Genomic DNA, 18,943 nt, shown 5'->3' with positions numbered 1-18,943 from the left:
ACAGACTCTATTGACCGAAGACTTGGGGGACTACATTATGTACCATATATTGGGCCTCAACTGGGCCTCATGAAAAATACTTGGGGGACTTAGCCCATTATTTATGTATTGAGGAGCGAGCCCTTATTCTATAAAAGGGACTCCCTCACTTTCATTAGAGAGCACCCATTATTTATGTACTGAGGAGCGAGCCCTTATTTTATAAAAGGGACTCCCTCACCTTCATTAGAGAGCATCGCCGCCAGCTGAGCAACCGCCTCGCCGCGAGCATCACTCCTAACCCATTATTCATGTACTAAGGAGTGAACCCTTATTTTATAAAAGAGACTCCCTCACCTTCATTAGAGAACATCGCTGCCAGCTGAGTAACCGCCTCACCGCGAGCATCAACTCTAGCCCATATTTATGTATTGAAGAGCGAGCCCTTATTCTATAAAAGGGACTCCATCACCTTCAAACGCCACAAGCCGAGCCAACCAAGGCAACATAAGCCACAAGCAGAGCAACCTCACAACATATGCTACTTCTAGTTGAGCATCATTTTAGATTGGGCACCGCCTTATATCGAGTATCAGTTCTAGACGACATCTAGTTACTTCGGCCCACACATGGACTGAATTTCAAGTCTCTAGCCAAAAGACTCTCTTGACTGAAGACTTGGGGGACTATTATTTATACCATACTTAGGGCCTCCGTATTTAGACCTCGTATAAATACTTGGGGGACTTAAATGTAATTATGTAATAAAAGAATGGGCAAATATGTAATAAGTGATGAGCCCTTATTCTGTAAAAGGACCCCTTACCCTCACAATTAGAGAAAGCCTTACAAGCCCTCTCATCCTCTCAAAGCTCTCACTCTCATATTCAAAGCTCCCTCTCCCTCAAAAATAAAAAATCAATGTGGACGTAGCCCAAACCTTGGGGTGAACCACGATACATCTTGTGTTATTTACATATCTTGCAGATTCACGGTCGGATTTACGTTGTTCTAAGACCCCTCCGATTTTGTGCATCAATAGACCTGAAGTTCTATTTACATATTTTCTTGTTGCATATTTATGTATATATATTTATGTTTGCCTGCAGGAACATATGAACCTGAAGTTCATAATTATTTTGAAATGTGAAGTTTTTAAAGACATGCCTTGTTTGAAAACCAGAAGTTTTTCCTTAAAAACATCACCCATGAAAAACATAAGTTTTTCATGCAAATTTAAACCAATACATGTCTATTAGAACCTGAATGTTCTACTCCTATGTGAATGGATTGATTTTTTTCTCCATTACACTAACCACATCTTGTCCATCTATTTTGTGATAGGAACATGTCGAATTTGAACAAACTCGACTTCACCGCTTTGGAGGTCTCTAGAAGGAACTACCTCAAGTGGGTCCAAGATGTGAAGCTCCACCTCACTGCAAAGAACTTGCGTCCCGCTATTGAAGATGAGGCGAACAACCTGGTTGGTGAAGTTGAGAAAGCCACTGCTATGATCTTCATCCAAAGACATATTCATGACACCCTGTAAACCGAGTACCTTGTTAAGGAAGATCCACTAGCACTATGGGTCATTTTGGCCAATTGTTTTGATCACCAAAATGACATCTTCATGCCTGAAGCAAGACATGACTGGCAGCATTTGCACTTCCAAGACTTTAAGTCTGTGAATGAATATAATTATGAAGTTTATCGAATCTGATCACTTCTCAAGTTTTGTAATAAAACTTCGAACGAAGAGGATCTCCTGGAGAAGAACTATTTGACCTTCTTTGGTACTAATATTGTCCTGCAACAACAATATAGAGCTCAAAAGTTCACTAAGTTTTCAGATTTGATCTCTATTTTACTTCTCGCTAAAAAACAGAATTAGCTGTTGAGCTCGACCTACTGGGGCGACTATTGTGCCTGAAACACACTATAGCACGAACCAATGCCCAAAATTCCAAAAGAGGCATGGTAGGGGCGGTCAAAAGCCACCCCATCAAGGTCAACAAAGCCAAAGCGCATCTAAAGAGTGCCCTAACCTCACTCCCAAGGCCCCAAACTTCAAGAATAAGGGCAAAGCACCTGAAACCATGGACGCAGATATGTGTTATTGCTGTGGTTCAAATGACCATTGGTCGCGTGTTTACTAAGCTCTCTAGAAGGTTGTAGCTGAATATCATTCTCGTCGTAAGAAGTTTAAATCAAACTTCATACAAGTGGACGAACCGGAAAGTACAAAGATGGAGGTTTCTGACTTTCAAGAGGCTGTTACCCCTATAGAAGATTAGAATCTTAGACATAAACTATTTTTTTAAGTTGAAATTGGACATTGGGGCTGAATTCCTCCTAGTGGCTGAACCCTCCCTTGTTTTTGGTTAAATTTTGAACAATTTTCCTTTATGTTTGGATTATTTGTTTGTGATTTGTTTTTGGATATTGAGTTTTTAATTAATTACCATCCTTGAATACTTAAATTATTTGAATGGATATTTGTTTTTTAGAACTTTTATGCATGTGACCGATTTAAATTAATTTTTCATTCTAGGTATGATTAGTGAGGAAATTAGTTGTCTGGCAAATAGTGCAACCACGCACATCGTTTTGTGTGAATGCATCTATTTCTCTAACTTCATACCTAAGAATGCACCTCTGACAACCTTCTTAGGCCTATCCAACCTGATTGAAGGATACAGTAAGGCACGCATAATGTTGTTCAATGGTACAATCTTGACCATTGATGAGGCACTCTATTCTCCAAGTTCCAGAAGAACGTTGTTGAGTTTCAAGGACATTAGAGATAATAATTACCACGCTAAACCCCACGTAGAAAACATAGTTGAATTTATGTGCATCACTTTCTACAAATATGGCTAAAAGCGTATTAAGGAAAAGATGGAACGTATCCCGAGTGGTCTGTATACTACGACCATACGCCCCATAGAATGCCACTATGTGGCCGGCCCTATATCTGGGACCGCGCACGAAATTACACTTTGGCAGGATCGTTTGGGACATCCTGAACGAATAGCGATGCTTCGTATCCTCAAATCATCACACAGGCATCCACTAACCCGAAGTTTAGGTTCGATTCAAGGAATCCCATGTCAAACCTGTTTAATGGGAAAGCTTATCATTAAGCATTCTTATGACAAGATTCATTCGAATCCTCCTATTTTTCTACAAAGTATTCATGGGGACATTTGAAGACCGATTCACCCTCCATGCTGACCATTTAGATATTTAATGGTTTTGGTTGAGGCTCCCACACGTTGGTCACACGTGTGCTTGTTGTCCACAAGGAACGTTGCATTCTCCAAACTGTTGGCTCAAGTTATCAAGCTCAGGGCTCACCACCTTGATTATCCGATTAAATCTATTCGATTGGATAATGCTGGAGAATTCACATCTAAAACTTTTGATGACTATTGTATGTCGGTTGGGGTTGAAGTTGAACATCTTGTACCCCATATTCACACCCAAAATGGCCTGGCAAAAGAATTCATTAAGCACTTACAAATGATTGCTCGATCGTTGGTCATACGTACCAAACTCCCGATCGCTGCTTGGGGACATGAAATATTGCAAGCAGCCATGTTGGTCCGCCTAAGGCCTGTTGCGACCCAGCCATATAGCGTCTTTCAGTTGATTACTGTATATGTGCCGATTTCGCATCTGCCCATTTTTGGTTATGCGGTCTATGTGCCGATTTCGCCGCCCTTACGTACAAAAATGAGGCCTTAGCGAAGGATGGGAATCTATGTCAGATATGATTCTCATTCAATTATTCATTACTTAGAACCTTTTGACAGGTGATTTTTTTACCACTCGTTTCGTGGACTGTCATTTTTATGAGACAGTCTTCCCGTCGTTAGGGGGAGATAAGAACGTCAACATTCCTGAAGAATGACATGAATTATCGTGGATGACTCCCACTTTGTCTTATTTAGATCCTCGCACCACTCAGTCTGAAACTGAAGTGCAATGCATATTAAATCTCCAGAGCATAGCACAGAGCATGCCAGATGCTTTCACAAATCTAGCACGAGTGACAAGATCATGTATTCAAGCTATGAATACTCCAGCAAATATGGATGTACCAAATATACAACGGACTTCCCTCCTGAAGGCCTGGGACGCCACTTTGGCTGATCCACGTACATTAGCGGTTAGCCAATCATCTGCCCCTACACATAAGCTTGGCAGACCTCTTAATTCAAATGATTCACACCCCTAGAAAAGGAAACACAAGGCACAAGCTCCTGAAGAGCCGACCGTGAATTTGACTATCGCTTACTTATTCTATCCAACTCATAAGGAAATTCTAGATTACGGAAGCGTCCTTGAAGAGACGAATCATCCTCCTGAGAATCGTGAGATTTCGATCTATTATGCTAGCTTTAATGATGTATGGTGTAGAAATGAGATGATAGTCGACGATGCATTAGCATATGCAGTAGCCACTGAGATCATGTTGAGCGATGAAATTGAACCCCGTTCCGTTGATGAATTTCAACGTAGAACCGATTAGTCAAACGTAAGGTGTTTGGACTTATAGCTCCTACTACTTCATATGTGAAGCTCGTTAGCTACAAGTGGGTTTTTGTTCGGAAGCGTAGTGAGAAGAACGAAATTGTGAGTTACAAAGCTCGTCTTGTTGAGCAAGGCTTCTCACAACGCCCTGAGATTGACTATGATGAAACTTATTCACTCGTTATGGATGTGATCTATTATGCTAGCTTTAATGATGTATGGTGTAGAAATGAGATGATAGTCGACGATGCATTAGCATATGCAGTAGCCACTGAGATCATGTTGAGCGATGAAATTGAACCCCGTTCCGTTGATGAATTTCAACGTAGAACCGATTAGTCAAACGTAAGGTGTTTGGACTTATAGCTCCTACTACTTCATATGTGAAGCTCGTTGGCTACAAGCGGGTTTTTGTTCGGAAGCGTAGTGAGAAGAACGAAATTGTGAGTTACAAAGCTCGTCTTGTTGAGCAAGGCTTCTCACAACGCCCTGAGATTGACTATGATGAAACTTATTCACTCGTTATGGATGTGATTACTTTTTGCTACCTTATCAGTTTGGTAGTTTCCGAAAAACTGAGTATGCAGCTGATGGACTTAGAAACTGCGTATCTCTATGGGGATCTTGATAGGAAAATTTATATGAAAGTTCCCGAAAGACTTATATTAACTGGATCAAATATTTCCAAACCTCGGAACATGCTCTCAATTTGGCTGAGGCGTTCACTCTACGGTTTGAAACAATCCAGAAGAATGTGGTATAACCGTCTGAGTAAGTATTTGACTAGTTAGGGATATGTGAACAACGAACTGTGCCCTTGTGTGTTCACTAAAAAGTCACATTTCGCTTTTGCGATAGTTGCAGTATATGTCAATAACATGAATCTCATCGGAACTTCTGAAAAGCTCGCAAGAACTGCACGTACTTGAAGTCGAAATTTGAGATGAAAGATCTAGGAAAGACTTGATACTGTCTCGGTCTCGAGATAGAGCATCGTTCAGATGGAATCTTAGTTCATCAATCGAACTACACCTAGAAGGTGTTGCGCCATTTTAATGAGGATAAAATGAAGCCTTCAAGTACTCCTATGGTCGTTTGATCGCTAAATGCAAAATGAGATCACTTCTGTCCAAAGGAAGATGATGAAGAGATTTTGGAGCCTGAAGTTCCTTATCTAAGTGCGATGGGCGCTTTATTATAGTCAGCTCAATGCAATAGACCTACATTTCCTTCGCTATTAATCTTTTGGCAAAGACATCTTCTGTTACCTTAAGGGTACTACGGATTTGGGCTTGTTCTATCCTTACGGATCCTTGAGTAATGTTGTACCTCCCATTTCTCGAGTTGATTCTCGCTTCGTTGGTTATGCTGACACATGATACTTATCCAATCCTCACAAGACGCGTTCTCAAATAGGTTATGTCTTTACCGTTGGAAGCACCGCAATCTCTTAGAGGTCAACTAAACAGACCTTAGTTGCCACTTTGTATAACCATGCTGAAATTCTCACCTTACATGAAGCAACTTGGGAACGTTTTTGGTTTAGAGCAGTTGTGGGCCATATTCGAAGCTCCTGCAATCTTTACCCTGTCGTTGATGTCCCCATGACGATCTATGAAGACAGCGCAACATGCATCAAACAGCTCAAAAAAGGTTACATCAAAGGAGACAACACCAAGCACATTGCGCTGAAGTTCTTTTTCTCATATCAACAACAAGAGCATCAGAAGATTGAAGTCACGCAAATCCGTTCACAAAACAATCTAACCGACCTCTTCACCAAATCACTGTTGAAGATGACATTTCAAAAGCTTGTTCAGAGAATAGGTATGCGTAAACTTTCTGAGTTGTAACATTACTAGTTCTCTTTGGAATTGTGCCAAACTCAGGGGGAGTATCCTGAAGTATACTTGTTTGATCTTAATGTACTCTTTTTTCCTACGATTAGGAGCATTTTTCCCACTAAGTTTTTGCTACCTAACTAGGTTTAACGAGGCACCCACCTTGGGCTGATCATATTCCTAATGACTTCTCATAGACGTTTCATTTGACTTTTCATTACTCACGCATTTTTCCTTAGACTATGGATTTTGTCCCTATTCGGGTTTTTTCCATAGCCTTAGGGTTTTTTGTGAGACTTACTTCCTTATGTAAGTTCCTATCCTATTGAGAATAACGTGTTCCTTAGAATTAGTGGCGACGAGTCGACTTCCTCAACTTCTACATGATGATGATGTAGACATGTAAATTTCGTTGCATATGACACATCACAAAACTCCACGTGGCATATGACACATCACAAATAGACAAGTCATCAATGACATGTGGCACAAATCAAGCAAGGGAAGTATAAAACATTCTCTAAATTCAGCAATAAGAGGGAATCCAAATTGATCCTAAAACTAGAAAGAAAGCTAAAGCATCTTCATAAAACAACTAAGAATTGAAAATTGCTCTCAAAATAGGCAACAAGATCCTTAAGTTCGACCAAATGAGTAAAGTGGCTGAAATTAAGACACAAAACATGCCCAAAATCATCCCAAAGGCAAGCCTTGAGAAGCCTATAAATACAAGGTCCTCCCACAAGCATAAGGGTTGAAAAATCTATACACAGAAGAACCTCTACCATACCTTTGAAGACTAATACGCTGCAAAAGCTCTCTTCGAAGAACATTCAACCAAAGCCAAAGCTTTCACCAAAGCCGAAGCACTTCCTTGAAGAATCAACAAGCACTCGTGTCGATTCCTTCAAGACTTTATTACAAGCTTATAAACTTGTAGCAACGTTCGTTTCAATATCAAGTCGCCAAGACCCTTGAAGCAACAAAATCCCACATCCACACTATCTTGGCCACACCTTGAGGTGAAGACCATCCCCACATTTGTTTCAAGTTCAAAACTTGAAGCAATCATTCAACTGTTCGTCCGAGATCAAGTTATCATGACTCTTAGATCAACAATCAACCATCAACATCAAATTTGAAGACTGAATCAGAGGAAAAGTTGTAAACAGAGATTGTAATCTACAAATTTAAATCAATACAAATCTACTTTGTATAGGTCTTCTCGTTTAATTTGATACAGAATTTTCGTGTTTACAGATGAATCTCCTTGAGTATTTACACACTCAAGGGGGAGTGTTGTAAACTTCCTATTAAAGTGTGATTGTATAAATCCTAGATTAGATTTAATTCTAATTATCCTTTCCTATTATGACTTGTATTCCTTGGAGATGAAGGATTTATTCTCTCCCTTATTACTATAAATAAAGGCACTACGTAGGAGGGATAACAACACACATTCCTCTACAATTTTGCAAACACACATCTCTCTCTCAATCTCTCCTTGCCGCCGGCCCCCTTCCCCTTGTCATATAAAATAGGCTACAACAAAAGATACAATCTTATTCTATTTGGTAAACAAGGCAATCTGTTTCTTGGCCAAATCCGCATAGAATCAGGCATGCAAGGTGGCGTTAGAAAGCTTATAATTTTTCCTTTAACTTTGTAGAAGGAAAGTTTCCCCAAAAACATCATTTTCATAACTTCAGTGCCCACGCAAGCCCGAAAGGTCGGATTTAGATCCTCTCCTGAGCTAATGGAGAGGATCCTCCTGACCAGTTATCATGGACCGTTGGATTTTTATCCGACTATAATTATTATAACTTTAAAGGAACCCCCCTGTTTGTAGTCGTTGGATAAAAATCCAACGGCCCACGATGACTAGTCAGGAGGATCCTCTCCATTAGCTCAGGAGAGGATCCAAATCCCGAAATGTCAATCCACCCAGCACTGTTCATGTGCACTGTTTTAATCGCCACGACCAAGTGGCCTGGAATTAAAGGCTAAGATTTTGATACAATCACCTTCACTTTCTAGGGAATCAGCTTGATTTGGAAATCACTCCAAAATTTCATTGTTTCATCACTTTCGAGCAAAACATATTTCGCTTGTCCTGCAATCAAAACATAAAAGGAAAGTATAAAAAATTTCCAAAAATATGTATATACATGTAACTAAGAATAGAGTAAAATATAGTATATTATTGACTCATCAAAGGCCACACATAAGATGCTATAATTTTGGAGTTTTAGTGGTGCATAAAAAATGCTACGATCAGCTGCACACAACTAACAAAATCATACCATTATAACTTCATAATCATTATCCACTATAAACTGGATGATATTACTAACTTTCAAAAGATTAAATCATGTAAAAAGCAAAGAGAGAAATGTCCTACCATTACAACCTTCATAATCATATTGTTTAAGTATCATTATTCATTACAAATATATCCTATCCTTCTTGGATATTTGAAATGGTAGCGTGGATTGAGTCCACGTATCATGCTTGCCATACATTTATTTCTGTCCCATGATGTATTATAATAAATTTAAAAACAATAAGGTCGTACCCAGTGCACAAGGCTCCCGCTTTACGCAGGGTCTGGGAGAGGTGAATGTCGGCTAGCCTTACCCCCATTTATGGAGAGGCTGCTCCCAAGTCTCGAACCCGAGACCTACCGCTCATGGACGAAGGCACTTGCCATCGCACCAAATGCGACCTCTTTAAAAACAATAAGCCAAAAAAAAAAAAAAAGCGTATGAAAATCACGAGAACATAAAAATATAGAGAGGAGCATACAACACGAGAATGGATTACCTTTTCTTCAATAGCCCCATCAAGTACTTTAGCCTCACAATGAGGGAGTGAGGGAGAGAAATTTTCTTTGAAATTCAAAAGGTGGCAACTTTTATCATCCAAATAGATTTGAACTTTATGCAGACATCTATCTCAGCCAGTAAAGTAATTCTAACTTGGGACAATGCTGGCCAGGCAGTAAATGTACCCTTTTGTTTAGGTGAACCAGAAAAATCTACTTTTCCTACTCTTTCTTTTCAACTGAACTAGTCCATATTGCTTGCCATTTTATGCAAGTATTGGTAACACAAACACTCAAAGGTCAACTAATAAGGCAATGGGCAAAAAATTGGGACTAAACAAACAAACCATGCTTTTCATTTCCCATTGAAAGATATACATATCCATAAAAAGATATAATAAGTTCCAAACAGAAGCATCAAGGAAGTGCTTGAAAAAAGAGAAGCAAACAGTTTGACAAATGAAGAAAAAAAACACAAACTTTAATTTTACTAAGGTGATGGAGGCCAACCAACTCCTCCTGCATCCTCATGGTGACCAAGTCCTTCATAGAACCTCAGCTCAAGCTGGTCCAGCCTCTCCTCACCATCCCACATCTCGGCATAACTCTCATCGTCGTCGTCATCATAGTAATCATCCAATTCACCGGCGACGAATTCCCATGCCAAATAATCAGAAGCATCGGAGAAGTCTGAGCAATCTTCCCACTCATTCCTCTCATAGTAGTCCAGAACAAGAGGCCCCAAAACCTTCAATTTTGGGTACTTTTCTTTCAGGAACTTGTCCTCAAGTTTAACATCCCAGCACCCTCTCAAATCCAGAAACTCAAGCTCGTGGCAGCTTGAAAGTATTTGGAGAGCACTTCCTGTGCTGATAAGATGGTATGCCATCTCAAGGTGCTTGAGCCTAGGCATTGTGGTGGCAATGGCACAAGCCTCGTCATCCAGCAAAGGCTTGCCTGCTGTATCCAATGGGTGCATATTCCGACACAATGCTATGAGCATTTTACAGTTCTTTCCAATGGTCTCTAAAGCACGAAAACTAATTTTGCCACAGTAGCTAAGATCCAGGAAAGTGATATTAGAGAGCCTTCCAGCAGTCTTTTCTACTATAGAATCGCTAATTTCACTTCTTGGCAGTCTCAAGGTCTGAAGGGAACCAGCACTTGCAAAACCAACGAGATTAATTAATCAATTATCATAAACCACTCTTCCTCCACTTGCAAAAAAACCTTAATTAACAGAAGACATTGAATATATAGCCTTAATTAATAGTGATTTGAAAGTATATAAGAAGATAATCATGACTGAAGGTTCCCATTGTACTAAAAGCAGTCTCATGGGATTGCACGAAATGTTCAATTATAGGAAACAAAATGACGGAGCATTCGCATATACAGTAATGTGTGTGATCACAAAATTCTTATGAATTAAAACTTGTAGTGATAAAAATTTGCTAGTATGCTTACTGATCAGCGATGTGCGAGAAGATCCTGTCATTTTGGAGGCCGGAGACTGAGAGCTTTCGGAGCGATCCACAGCTTCTTGCAATCAGCGTTTCGAGCATACGATCGAGGTGGTGAGGTTCGCATCCGTTACTCCAGTCCTCAATGTCAATCTCTTGCCAGCAGTAAGGCCCCAACACTGCCTTGTTCCAGGATTGGCAAACCCTCGGGATCACTGTCAGTATCTCCTGGAGAGTGAGGTTGCTGAAAATCAGACCCAATGCATCAGGTATCAATTCGTCCCAATGCCGAAAATCACTTCCCACTTCCATCTAGTCTGCCTTCAGAAAAATGATACAAAAAAACAAATCAATAAATTTTAACAGCTAATCCATACCATTAAAGTTGAAAAACAAAATACGATATTTCTACATAAATCTCATGTAAAAGTAATAAATTTCTTGGATTTCATGAGAAAATCAAGATTAAAAGAAAAAAGCGTGAGCAGATGTAAATCCATGATATTTTTCCACAAATAAATACTGCTGGAAAACAAAATGTTCATCTGTGCCGATAAAAACAAGAATTACAAAAACAAAAAAAAACTAAGACAGAAAAAGAACAAACATCAAAGATTAACCGACCACATGTACAGTAGTTGTATGAGAACATAAACAGAGAAACAGCAGCGATAAATGACAGATTAATTCATCAAAATTAAGACCAAAATCTTGTGTAGATCCGGCAACATTTCATGTGAACAAAAAGAGGTTTCTGTCCAAGTGGGAGCTAAAAGCAGTAGCCAGCCAACGAAAGAATCGAAATCCAGGAGGTTAGAACTTAGAAGACAGAACATGAACAGATCCAGAGGAGAGCCAAAACCCCACTTGCTAATTGAAGAAAGTGAGTTAAAAATTAGAAATTTAAGCTCTGAATTTTGCATTTTTTTAATGATTTGGGAACCCAAAAGCACAGAAAGAACAACTGCTGCATCTCAAAGTTGCAGTCTTTGAGATGCCCCTGCTTTTGCAACAAGTTCGACACCGAACAAGATTAAAGCTTTTACCTTTTACTGGATTTTGTTCTTGTTTTTGTCGAAGAAAATTGGACAGAAATTATATGGTAAAACATAAAAACAACATTAGACTGATTAAACGGCCTGAAGAGGTGGGATTTGTAAACTTTTTAAGGATTTGGATTATGTGAACAACTCACCTGTTTATCCGCAGAGACTGAGCAAGGAAGAGAGAGAAAGAGAGAGCTACAAAATGCAATCCATCGGCCACCAACAAGCAGAAACCAAAACAAGAAGGGTAAATAAAAAACAAGGAGTTAAAAAGCAAACAAATACGTATGAAATGAGGTAAATTACCTATTGATTGATATCCGCACTCCAACTCTCTCTCTCTCTCTCCCCACTTGGACAGCAGAAATTAAAAATGGATACTGGAAATTGTCACAATTAAATAAATACGACCAGTTTCTAATGGGCAGATATCCACACACGTATATGAAAATAAAATTTCCTAAATTTATTGGAATTTTCTGAAAGATAGGATGTGTGAGATGACTAAATGAGCAGGTGCAGTAAATAACACTGTGGAGAGATGGAGACTCGAGAGAAAGTTACATTTTCCAACTGGGTTGTGTGGGAAAGGGAGGCACCGACACGAGTCGGTGGCTTAAAGGAGTGAGAGAGAGGTGCTGCAGTTGCAAATGCCCATCTGAAAAAACTCGAAAACTCATTATTGTTTATGATTTTTTCTGATTTTTCTCCACGCTGTTGAAGAAAATGTTGCATTTTCCAACCTGAAAAATATTGACCACAGTTAAAAGAGTGATTCAAATTTCAACCTGCAGGTTCCAATGCTATCTTTTTTTCTTCTTACTCTGCAAAATAATTTGACTGGTTTCTTTTGCTTCGGTCAATATCCTTCTCTCTTTTTGTATTTATTTTTTCCAGGAACAAGTTAAATCTGTTTTGGGTTTGCAGTAAATGGAGGTAGAACAAGTGGGAAACTCAGATGAAGAGTTAAATCTGTTTTGTGTTCTATCTTTTCGGAATTCCAAGTTTGTTGACAATTCTTCTGTAAATAGCTGCTACTACTACTAGAAAATTTCTCTTATTGTGACATTTTTATTTGCAAAAATCATTCACTAATTTTGTGTAACACTACTAGATTAAATTGTAATAGGACCCACTATCATAGGCTAACATGGATTAAAAATGGAAAATGATCCGGCGAGAATCATTTTCCGATTAAATTAAGATGAGATGTTGTAGACCTAGTAAATAGGAATTTCATAGGTATAACATTATGAGTATTTATTATAGCCTTTACGTATCGTCTGTATCGGAATATCACATATATTAATAGCTGATAGTCGTTCATATATATACGGAGCATAAGTAAAGAGTAGTTAGCCATCATGTGTCAAGTGTCCAAACTTAAGTATTTTTCAATTTGACCACGCACCAATTATCATGGATTGCCTACTAACTGTAGGGTTGTTATAGATATTACATAGATTTTACGAATTACTCATGGAATATAAATTTAACTTATGGGTTAATTTCATATATGCCTCCTAAACTTTTGAGGTCTTTCCCTTAGGTCATCAATTTTTTTTCTTGCCAAGGTAATCTTCAATTTTTTAATATGCTTAAATAATAATATAAGTGACTTTCATTAGAAAATTTGACATAATGATATATGAATATTTTTATTGGTGTTTCGGGGACCCATTTACGTTGATCAAAATGTCCTCAAACTAATGGCACGTGACCATTTATTTCCAAGTGTGGTTATTTATGCTCAAATATAGAAAAAAAAATCATCCAAGAAAGCTTTTTGAATCGGAAGAGGATCATAGGGATCTCCACATTCTAATCGTTTATCGTATATTGTGCTGTCAGTTTTCATCGGATACTATTTATATTTAATATTAAATAAAAAAATTCAAATAATTTATGACCGCACAATACACGATGAATTGCTAAGATATGAGGATCCCTAGGATCCTACAATTTGGATCCGGATGGGATCCAAATCCTTTTGAATCCATATTAGTCAATTTAATGCTAAAATGACCACTTAAATATTATGGTCCAGTGGTATTTCTCTTCACTTGTAACTGAGAGGTCTTAGGTTTGATTTTCGTTAAATGTGAATTTGAATGACATTATTGCTAGCCCATTGTGAAATTTAGTCTACTCCCTCCCCTTTAGTGTAGATAATGTCGTTTGTTCAAAAAATAATAATCATCCAAACAAATCGATCAATCTAAGAAGAAATTGTGTTTAATTAGTACAGACCAAGAAAACTAATTTTCAAATTCGAGGGTGACGAACTTGATCTAATAATATTTAAATAATTTTTACTTGTGTGTGTATTGTTTTTTTAATAAACGATATTATGTACGCTAAGGGGTGAGCGAGTAGGTAAGACTCATAATGAGCTATCAATAATGTAGTTTAATTTCGCTTTTGGTGAGAATTGAACATAAAACCTCTCACTTATAAAGAGGAATACAACTAAACCGTAATACTTAAGTGATCATTTTATTGTTACATTGACTAGTGTGGATTCAAAAAGCTTTCTTGGCGACATTGTCAACACTGTGTAATGGATTAATTAAATTGCGTCCATTACTAATCAAGCCAAATTTGTTAACTAACATGTTGTGTTAACTTTTTAAAACTAATCAAATTTATCAAATAACGATCAAGAACGTATATAAAACATGCATGCAGAACGTAACTAAAATGTCACACATACCAAAAGAAGCATTATAATTTCATTAGGAATAAAATACAATTCCTCGACTATAAAGGACCCACATCTATCCAATATGAAAGATAACACTCACGATACTAAACCTCACAAGTTGTAAAACCACCATAATGATATCACAGGAAAGACCACAGGCCCTTTAATGATCTTACCATACTCAACGAAGAAGCACTGTTATAAGTCACCTCCAACAAACATCAAACTTTCTTTTCATAGTCATTTGTTCTGCACACAAACCAAAAGAAAAACAAAATCACTACCTCAACTCTCAACAACAACTCCCGATCGTTGATTCGTAAACCGTAAGCATTACAAAGGCTCTTCTCAACAAAACGAAAGAGTGATCATTATCACGAAGACTTTTTTTTTCAAAGGAAAAGAGAAACCATAGTCAAAGGATGAATATAATTTGAAGATAAGAGAATTAAGGAAAGGAAGAGAGAAAAAAGATTAAGAGGGATTGTCGCTAACTCAAAAAGTTAACTGACAAAATCAGCTTGATTTCCATCATTTTTAGGCTTTATTGGGAGGAGAGGCCACCCCTCTCGGTCCTTCTATAGCTTCACCTGTGATTATATGGAAAAAAATAAAAACAAAAAAAAAAAGTCACACTTTATGAAGATTTTGAATTAAGAAAACATTCCAATTCGAATTTAATAAAGTTTGCTATTTGACAAAAAAAAAATTAAGAAAATGTCTTTAGTAATAAAGAAAGTGTCCGAAATAATAAGAAAATGTGCTCTTAATGTTAAATAAAGTTGTCTGAGAATTTTTTATTAATTTTTTTTTTTTTCATGTCTTCACTCCTCATGTCCAACTAGGGTACAAAAAGTCTAATGAACAAATGAAAGTCGCCATACTCACCACTAAATTGGATTAAGGCTCCTCTACAAGCAAAAGGGAATAATAATAATAATATTTTATTAGGGCATATTTTCTTCGGACAAATGAAACCACCACTAAAGTTGGGAGCATTTATGCTCATCACTCTAAACCTTATGTGATGTTCACCATACACATAATCATTTATCATGTGTCACTTAATCTTGGTTAATTTTTTTTTCAAAACTGAAAAGTAGGATTTAATGCGAAATTTAACTAGAATTAGTTGAAATTACACATAACAAATTATTAAATGTATGGTGAGCATACACTATAGTTATGATGGTGGGTAAAAATGCTCATGCTAAAGTTTTAGACCATGGCATGAATCCTTTGGACTCTTTATGGAAGCATTTTTGCTCACCGCTATAAACTATAGTGTATGTTTACCATATATTAATTATCTGCCACGTGTCCCTTCACTTAACCTTGGTTATTTTTTTTCAAAATTGAAAAACTAACATTTAATGTGAAATTTAACTAGAATTAGGTGAAATGATACATGTCAAATGATTAGGTGTACAGTGTGCATACACCATAGTTGTAGTGGTGAGCAAAATTGCTCCCACTCTCTTTTAATTATTAAACTACTAGCCTTCATGCGCGTGAGAGCGTGCATGAAGGCATTTTTTGAATTACGGCGTATTACGCACGACTTACACATTTTAAATGTATTTATATGTGTGAATTGACAAAAGGAAAGTCAAATATTTGAAGTAAATGAATAATCTTAGATCATGCTAGAAAAAGAAACTGAATTCATATAATAAAATCAATCTTTCAATTTTCATCTACATTCTATTGAATTTACATTAAGAATAGAGAAAATAATATTTAATAAACAACTGATTGAATCACATTATTGCTAACTCATTGTGAGGCTAAGTCCACCCCTTTTGTGTAGATAATATCGTTTGTTAAAAAAAAAAATCATTTGACAACTAATTTAATCACATTATTATGCGCGTGCAAAGGACTTTTTTTATAACCAACATTACACACCTCTTAAGATGTTTTGAACGTGTTTGAAAATAGAGAAAATAATATTTAATGAACTACTGATTGAAGCACATTATTGCTAACCTATTGTGAGGTACTAACTAAAAAAAAAACTGTACAAAAAGAATTAGTTATTAAAAAAACACTGTTAAAATAGCGAAAATACCCCTGCATTATTTGGTGAATTATTTTGGGTTGCTTTTGAATTTTTTTTGTTTTGGGGGCATTTTTGTCCAAATTTTTTTGATGAAACTTGTTACTCCAAAATGAGTTGATGACTTTATATATAAAGATATAGTCAGAACAATGCAAATAAATGTATATGCTTGTATGTTCATTACTTTGACACCATATTATTTATTTCTTTTTTTGTTTTGAATAATGTAATAAACTTTACCAATAGGGTCCTCTACAAATCTTTTTACATTTTTTTTTTTGAAAAAAACGATAGTATTTACAATAACGGGAAGAGGTGAGCTAAGTCTCACAATGAGCTAGTAATAATGTGGTTCAAATTCGCCTTTACGCGAAAATCGAATCTAAGACCTCTCACTTATAAGGGAAAAGGAATACTACTAGACTGTAGTACTAAATGGCTACAAATCATTTTACTTAACATGTCAAAAAGAAGTAAATATGGAAAGTTACTAAACATAATAATGGGTTGAGAATAACAAGTAAAAAGAAATACCCTTAAATCATTATACTAAGTGACTAAAAATCTGTTTGCTTAACATGTGAAAAAGAAGTAAATATGGAAAGTTGCTAAACATAATAATGGGTTGAGGATAACAACCGTCCTAAATTGGCAAAAACACATGTTTTAAATTTTGTTTGTTCCTTTTTTTTTTTTTTTAACAAACGATATTTTATTTATTTATTTTTGAAGTGAGCTAGATATTTTTTTTTCTTCAATAAATACGATATTATTTAGACTAAAAGGTGAGAGGATGGACTATGTCTCACAATAGACTAGCAATAATAATTTAATTTAATGCGATATAAAAAATAATCAAACTTAAGACTTCTCGATTACAAATGAAGCAAAATCAGCGAAAAATCTCCTTCGTTCATAACATACTAAATCTCTTTCGGACTATGCAGTGTTAAAATGAAATTATAATCTTCCTTTTGACTTTGCATTTCCATTTCAAGTCAAGCGGGTCATTGTACTTTTATTCCCTCTCTTATTTTTGGCGCAAGTTGCGCGTGGGAGAAACAGAATCCCCCATTTCCATTTCAATACAATTATTCATACCTCAAATATTTTTATTAAACTTTAAATATTCTTTGTAATAATTTTTACCAAAAGTTGCCATTGGATTAGGGAAAATCAAAACCATAAAAGTTTGATGTAACAAGCCAACTTTGTCTTTTGGCATATGGGAATGAATGCGATGATTTCAGAAGTATTCTTATTTTTTATCCGAAAACGAAAAACTATTTTGCAAAAATTTTTGGGTAATTAATTTCACACTTTTGAGTTTAGATGCAATCATAACCTCATACAACATTTTAAAAATATTTTATTATCGTACATAAATTTATATTTTTGCAATTTCATATATCTGTTAATTAAACTGTTAATTTGACCGTTAATTAATGATGTGGCAAATGCATAACCCCACTTATTTGATGACGTGGCATATAAAAAATAAGTAATTATAAGAAACAATTTAACAAAAATTTAAATTAAAACAAAACAAAAATGGGGCCCACCCCTCTTCTCCCACCCGACCAAGGCCTCCATCTTCATCTCTTCCTTTTCTGCAACACAACCAGCCATCCTTTTCTTTTTGCATCCCCACCACCCATCCTATACAACCAGCCATCTCTTCTTTCTGCATCACCATCATCAAAGTTGAAATTTACACAACCAATAATTTGAAAACAAATATGATTCCCAAATCTTGGCACACGGCATGGCGTGGATTGACGTCTTCGACATCGGCGGCTGACCATCCTTGCCACCCAGCCCTGCAACAGCGATTCCAAATCCCAATATCCTTCGTTCACTAGCATGCGTTAATGAGGACGATTCCTTCCTGCGAGGTTCGTCTTTCCGGGTTTTCTCCATCTAGGTCTTCCGATCGAGTGTCGCAGCAGAGGCGGCTGCACCTAAGATTAAGGGCATGAGCATAGAGAGCTCTCGATATGGACTCCTTCGTATGAGCCAATCGAAAAAGGAAACTATTTCAGACGCAAACCAACTTCGGTTCCAGGAAAATTTCTGGGTTTTTTTTCTTCAGATTGACAGCGAAAACTAAGAAAAAAATGTAGGACATCTGGGGAAAACGAAGAATCAGAAGAAATTTAGAAGATTTGGAAATGGATTTTAGGGATTGGGAGGGGGAGGATTGACATGGAGGTTATATGGGATGGGTGGTGGCGGTGGAGAATGAAGGAGATTGTCCTGTGCTCGGGTGGGAGAAGAGGGGTTGGCGCATTTTTATTTTCTTTTAATTTAATTATTTGTTTAAATTTTTTTTGATAATCAATTATTTTTATATACCACGACATCAAATATGTGAGTCATTCATTTACCAAGTCATCACTTAATGGTTTAACTAATGGATGTATGAAATTGCAACAAAATATAAGTTTGTGTATGAGATTAAAATATTTTAAAGATGTTGTATGAA

The 18,943-nt window shown here is 36.8% G+C and overlaps 1 protein-coding gene across 6 annotated transcripts; it reads right to left on the bottom strand.

The window, feature by feature from the left end:
* Window positions 1-9,510: 9,510 nt before the first annotated feature.
* On the bottom strand, window positions 9,511-12,125 carry LOC126605031 (F-box protein FBW2-like). Of its 6 annotated transcripts, none has more exons than XM_050272386.1 (4): window positions 11,999-12,125; window positions 11,842-11,887; window positions 10,651-10,963; window positions 9,511-10,346 (listed from the first exon to the last, which is right to left on the bottom strand). In XM_050272386.1, the coding sequence occupies exons 3-4, from the start codon at window positions 10,956-10,958 to the stop codon at window positions 9,674-9,676; spliced, it is 981 nt and encodes a 326-aa protein (XP_050128343.1). In that variant the 5' UTR covers window positions 10,959-10,963; window positions 11,842-11,887; window positions 11,999-12,125; the 3' UTR covers window positions 9,511-9,673. The 6 variants fall into 6 exon arrangements, with proteins under 6 accessions (XP_050128343.1, XP_050128341.1, XP_050128342.1 ...); XM_050272384.1 differs by having other exon boundaries at window positions 10,651-10,967; window positions 11,999-12,124; XM_050272385.1 differs by having other exon boundaries at window positions 11,842-11,906; window positions 12,000-12,110.
* Window positions 12,126-18,943: the final 6,818 nt, after the last annotated feature.

The sequence above is a fragment of the Malus sylvestris genome, chromosome 15, assembly GCF_916048215.2.
Source record: "Malus sylvestris chromosome 15, drMalSylv7.2, whole genome shotgun sequence".
Taxonomy (NCBI): Eukaryota; Viridiplantae; Streptophyta; class Magnoliopsida; order Rosales; family Rosaceae; genus Malus; species Malus sylvestris.
Note: the sequence above shows the minus strand (reverse complement) of the source record. Positions and strands in the feature narration are given on the sequence as shown.

What these genes read in the sequence shown, in the direction of transcription:
- LOC126605031 (XM_050272386.1), bottom strand. Translation starts at nt 10,958, where the DNA reads ATGGAAGTGGGAAGTGATTTTCGGCATTGGGACGAATTGATACCTGAT. An exon ending in TTCTCGCACATCGCTGATCA is followed by an intron (nt 10,347 to 10,650) that starts GTAAGCATACTA and finishes TGGTTTTGCAAG; the next exon opens with TGCTGGTTCCCTTCAGACCT.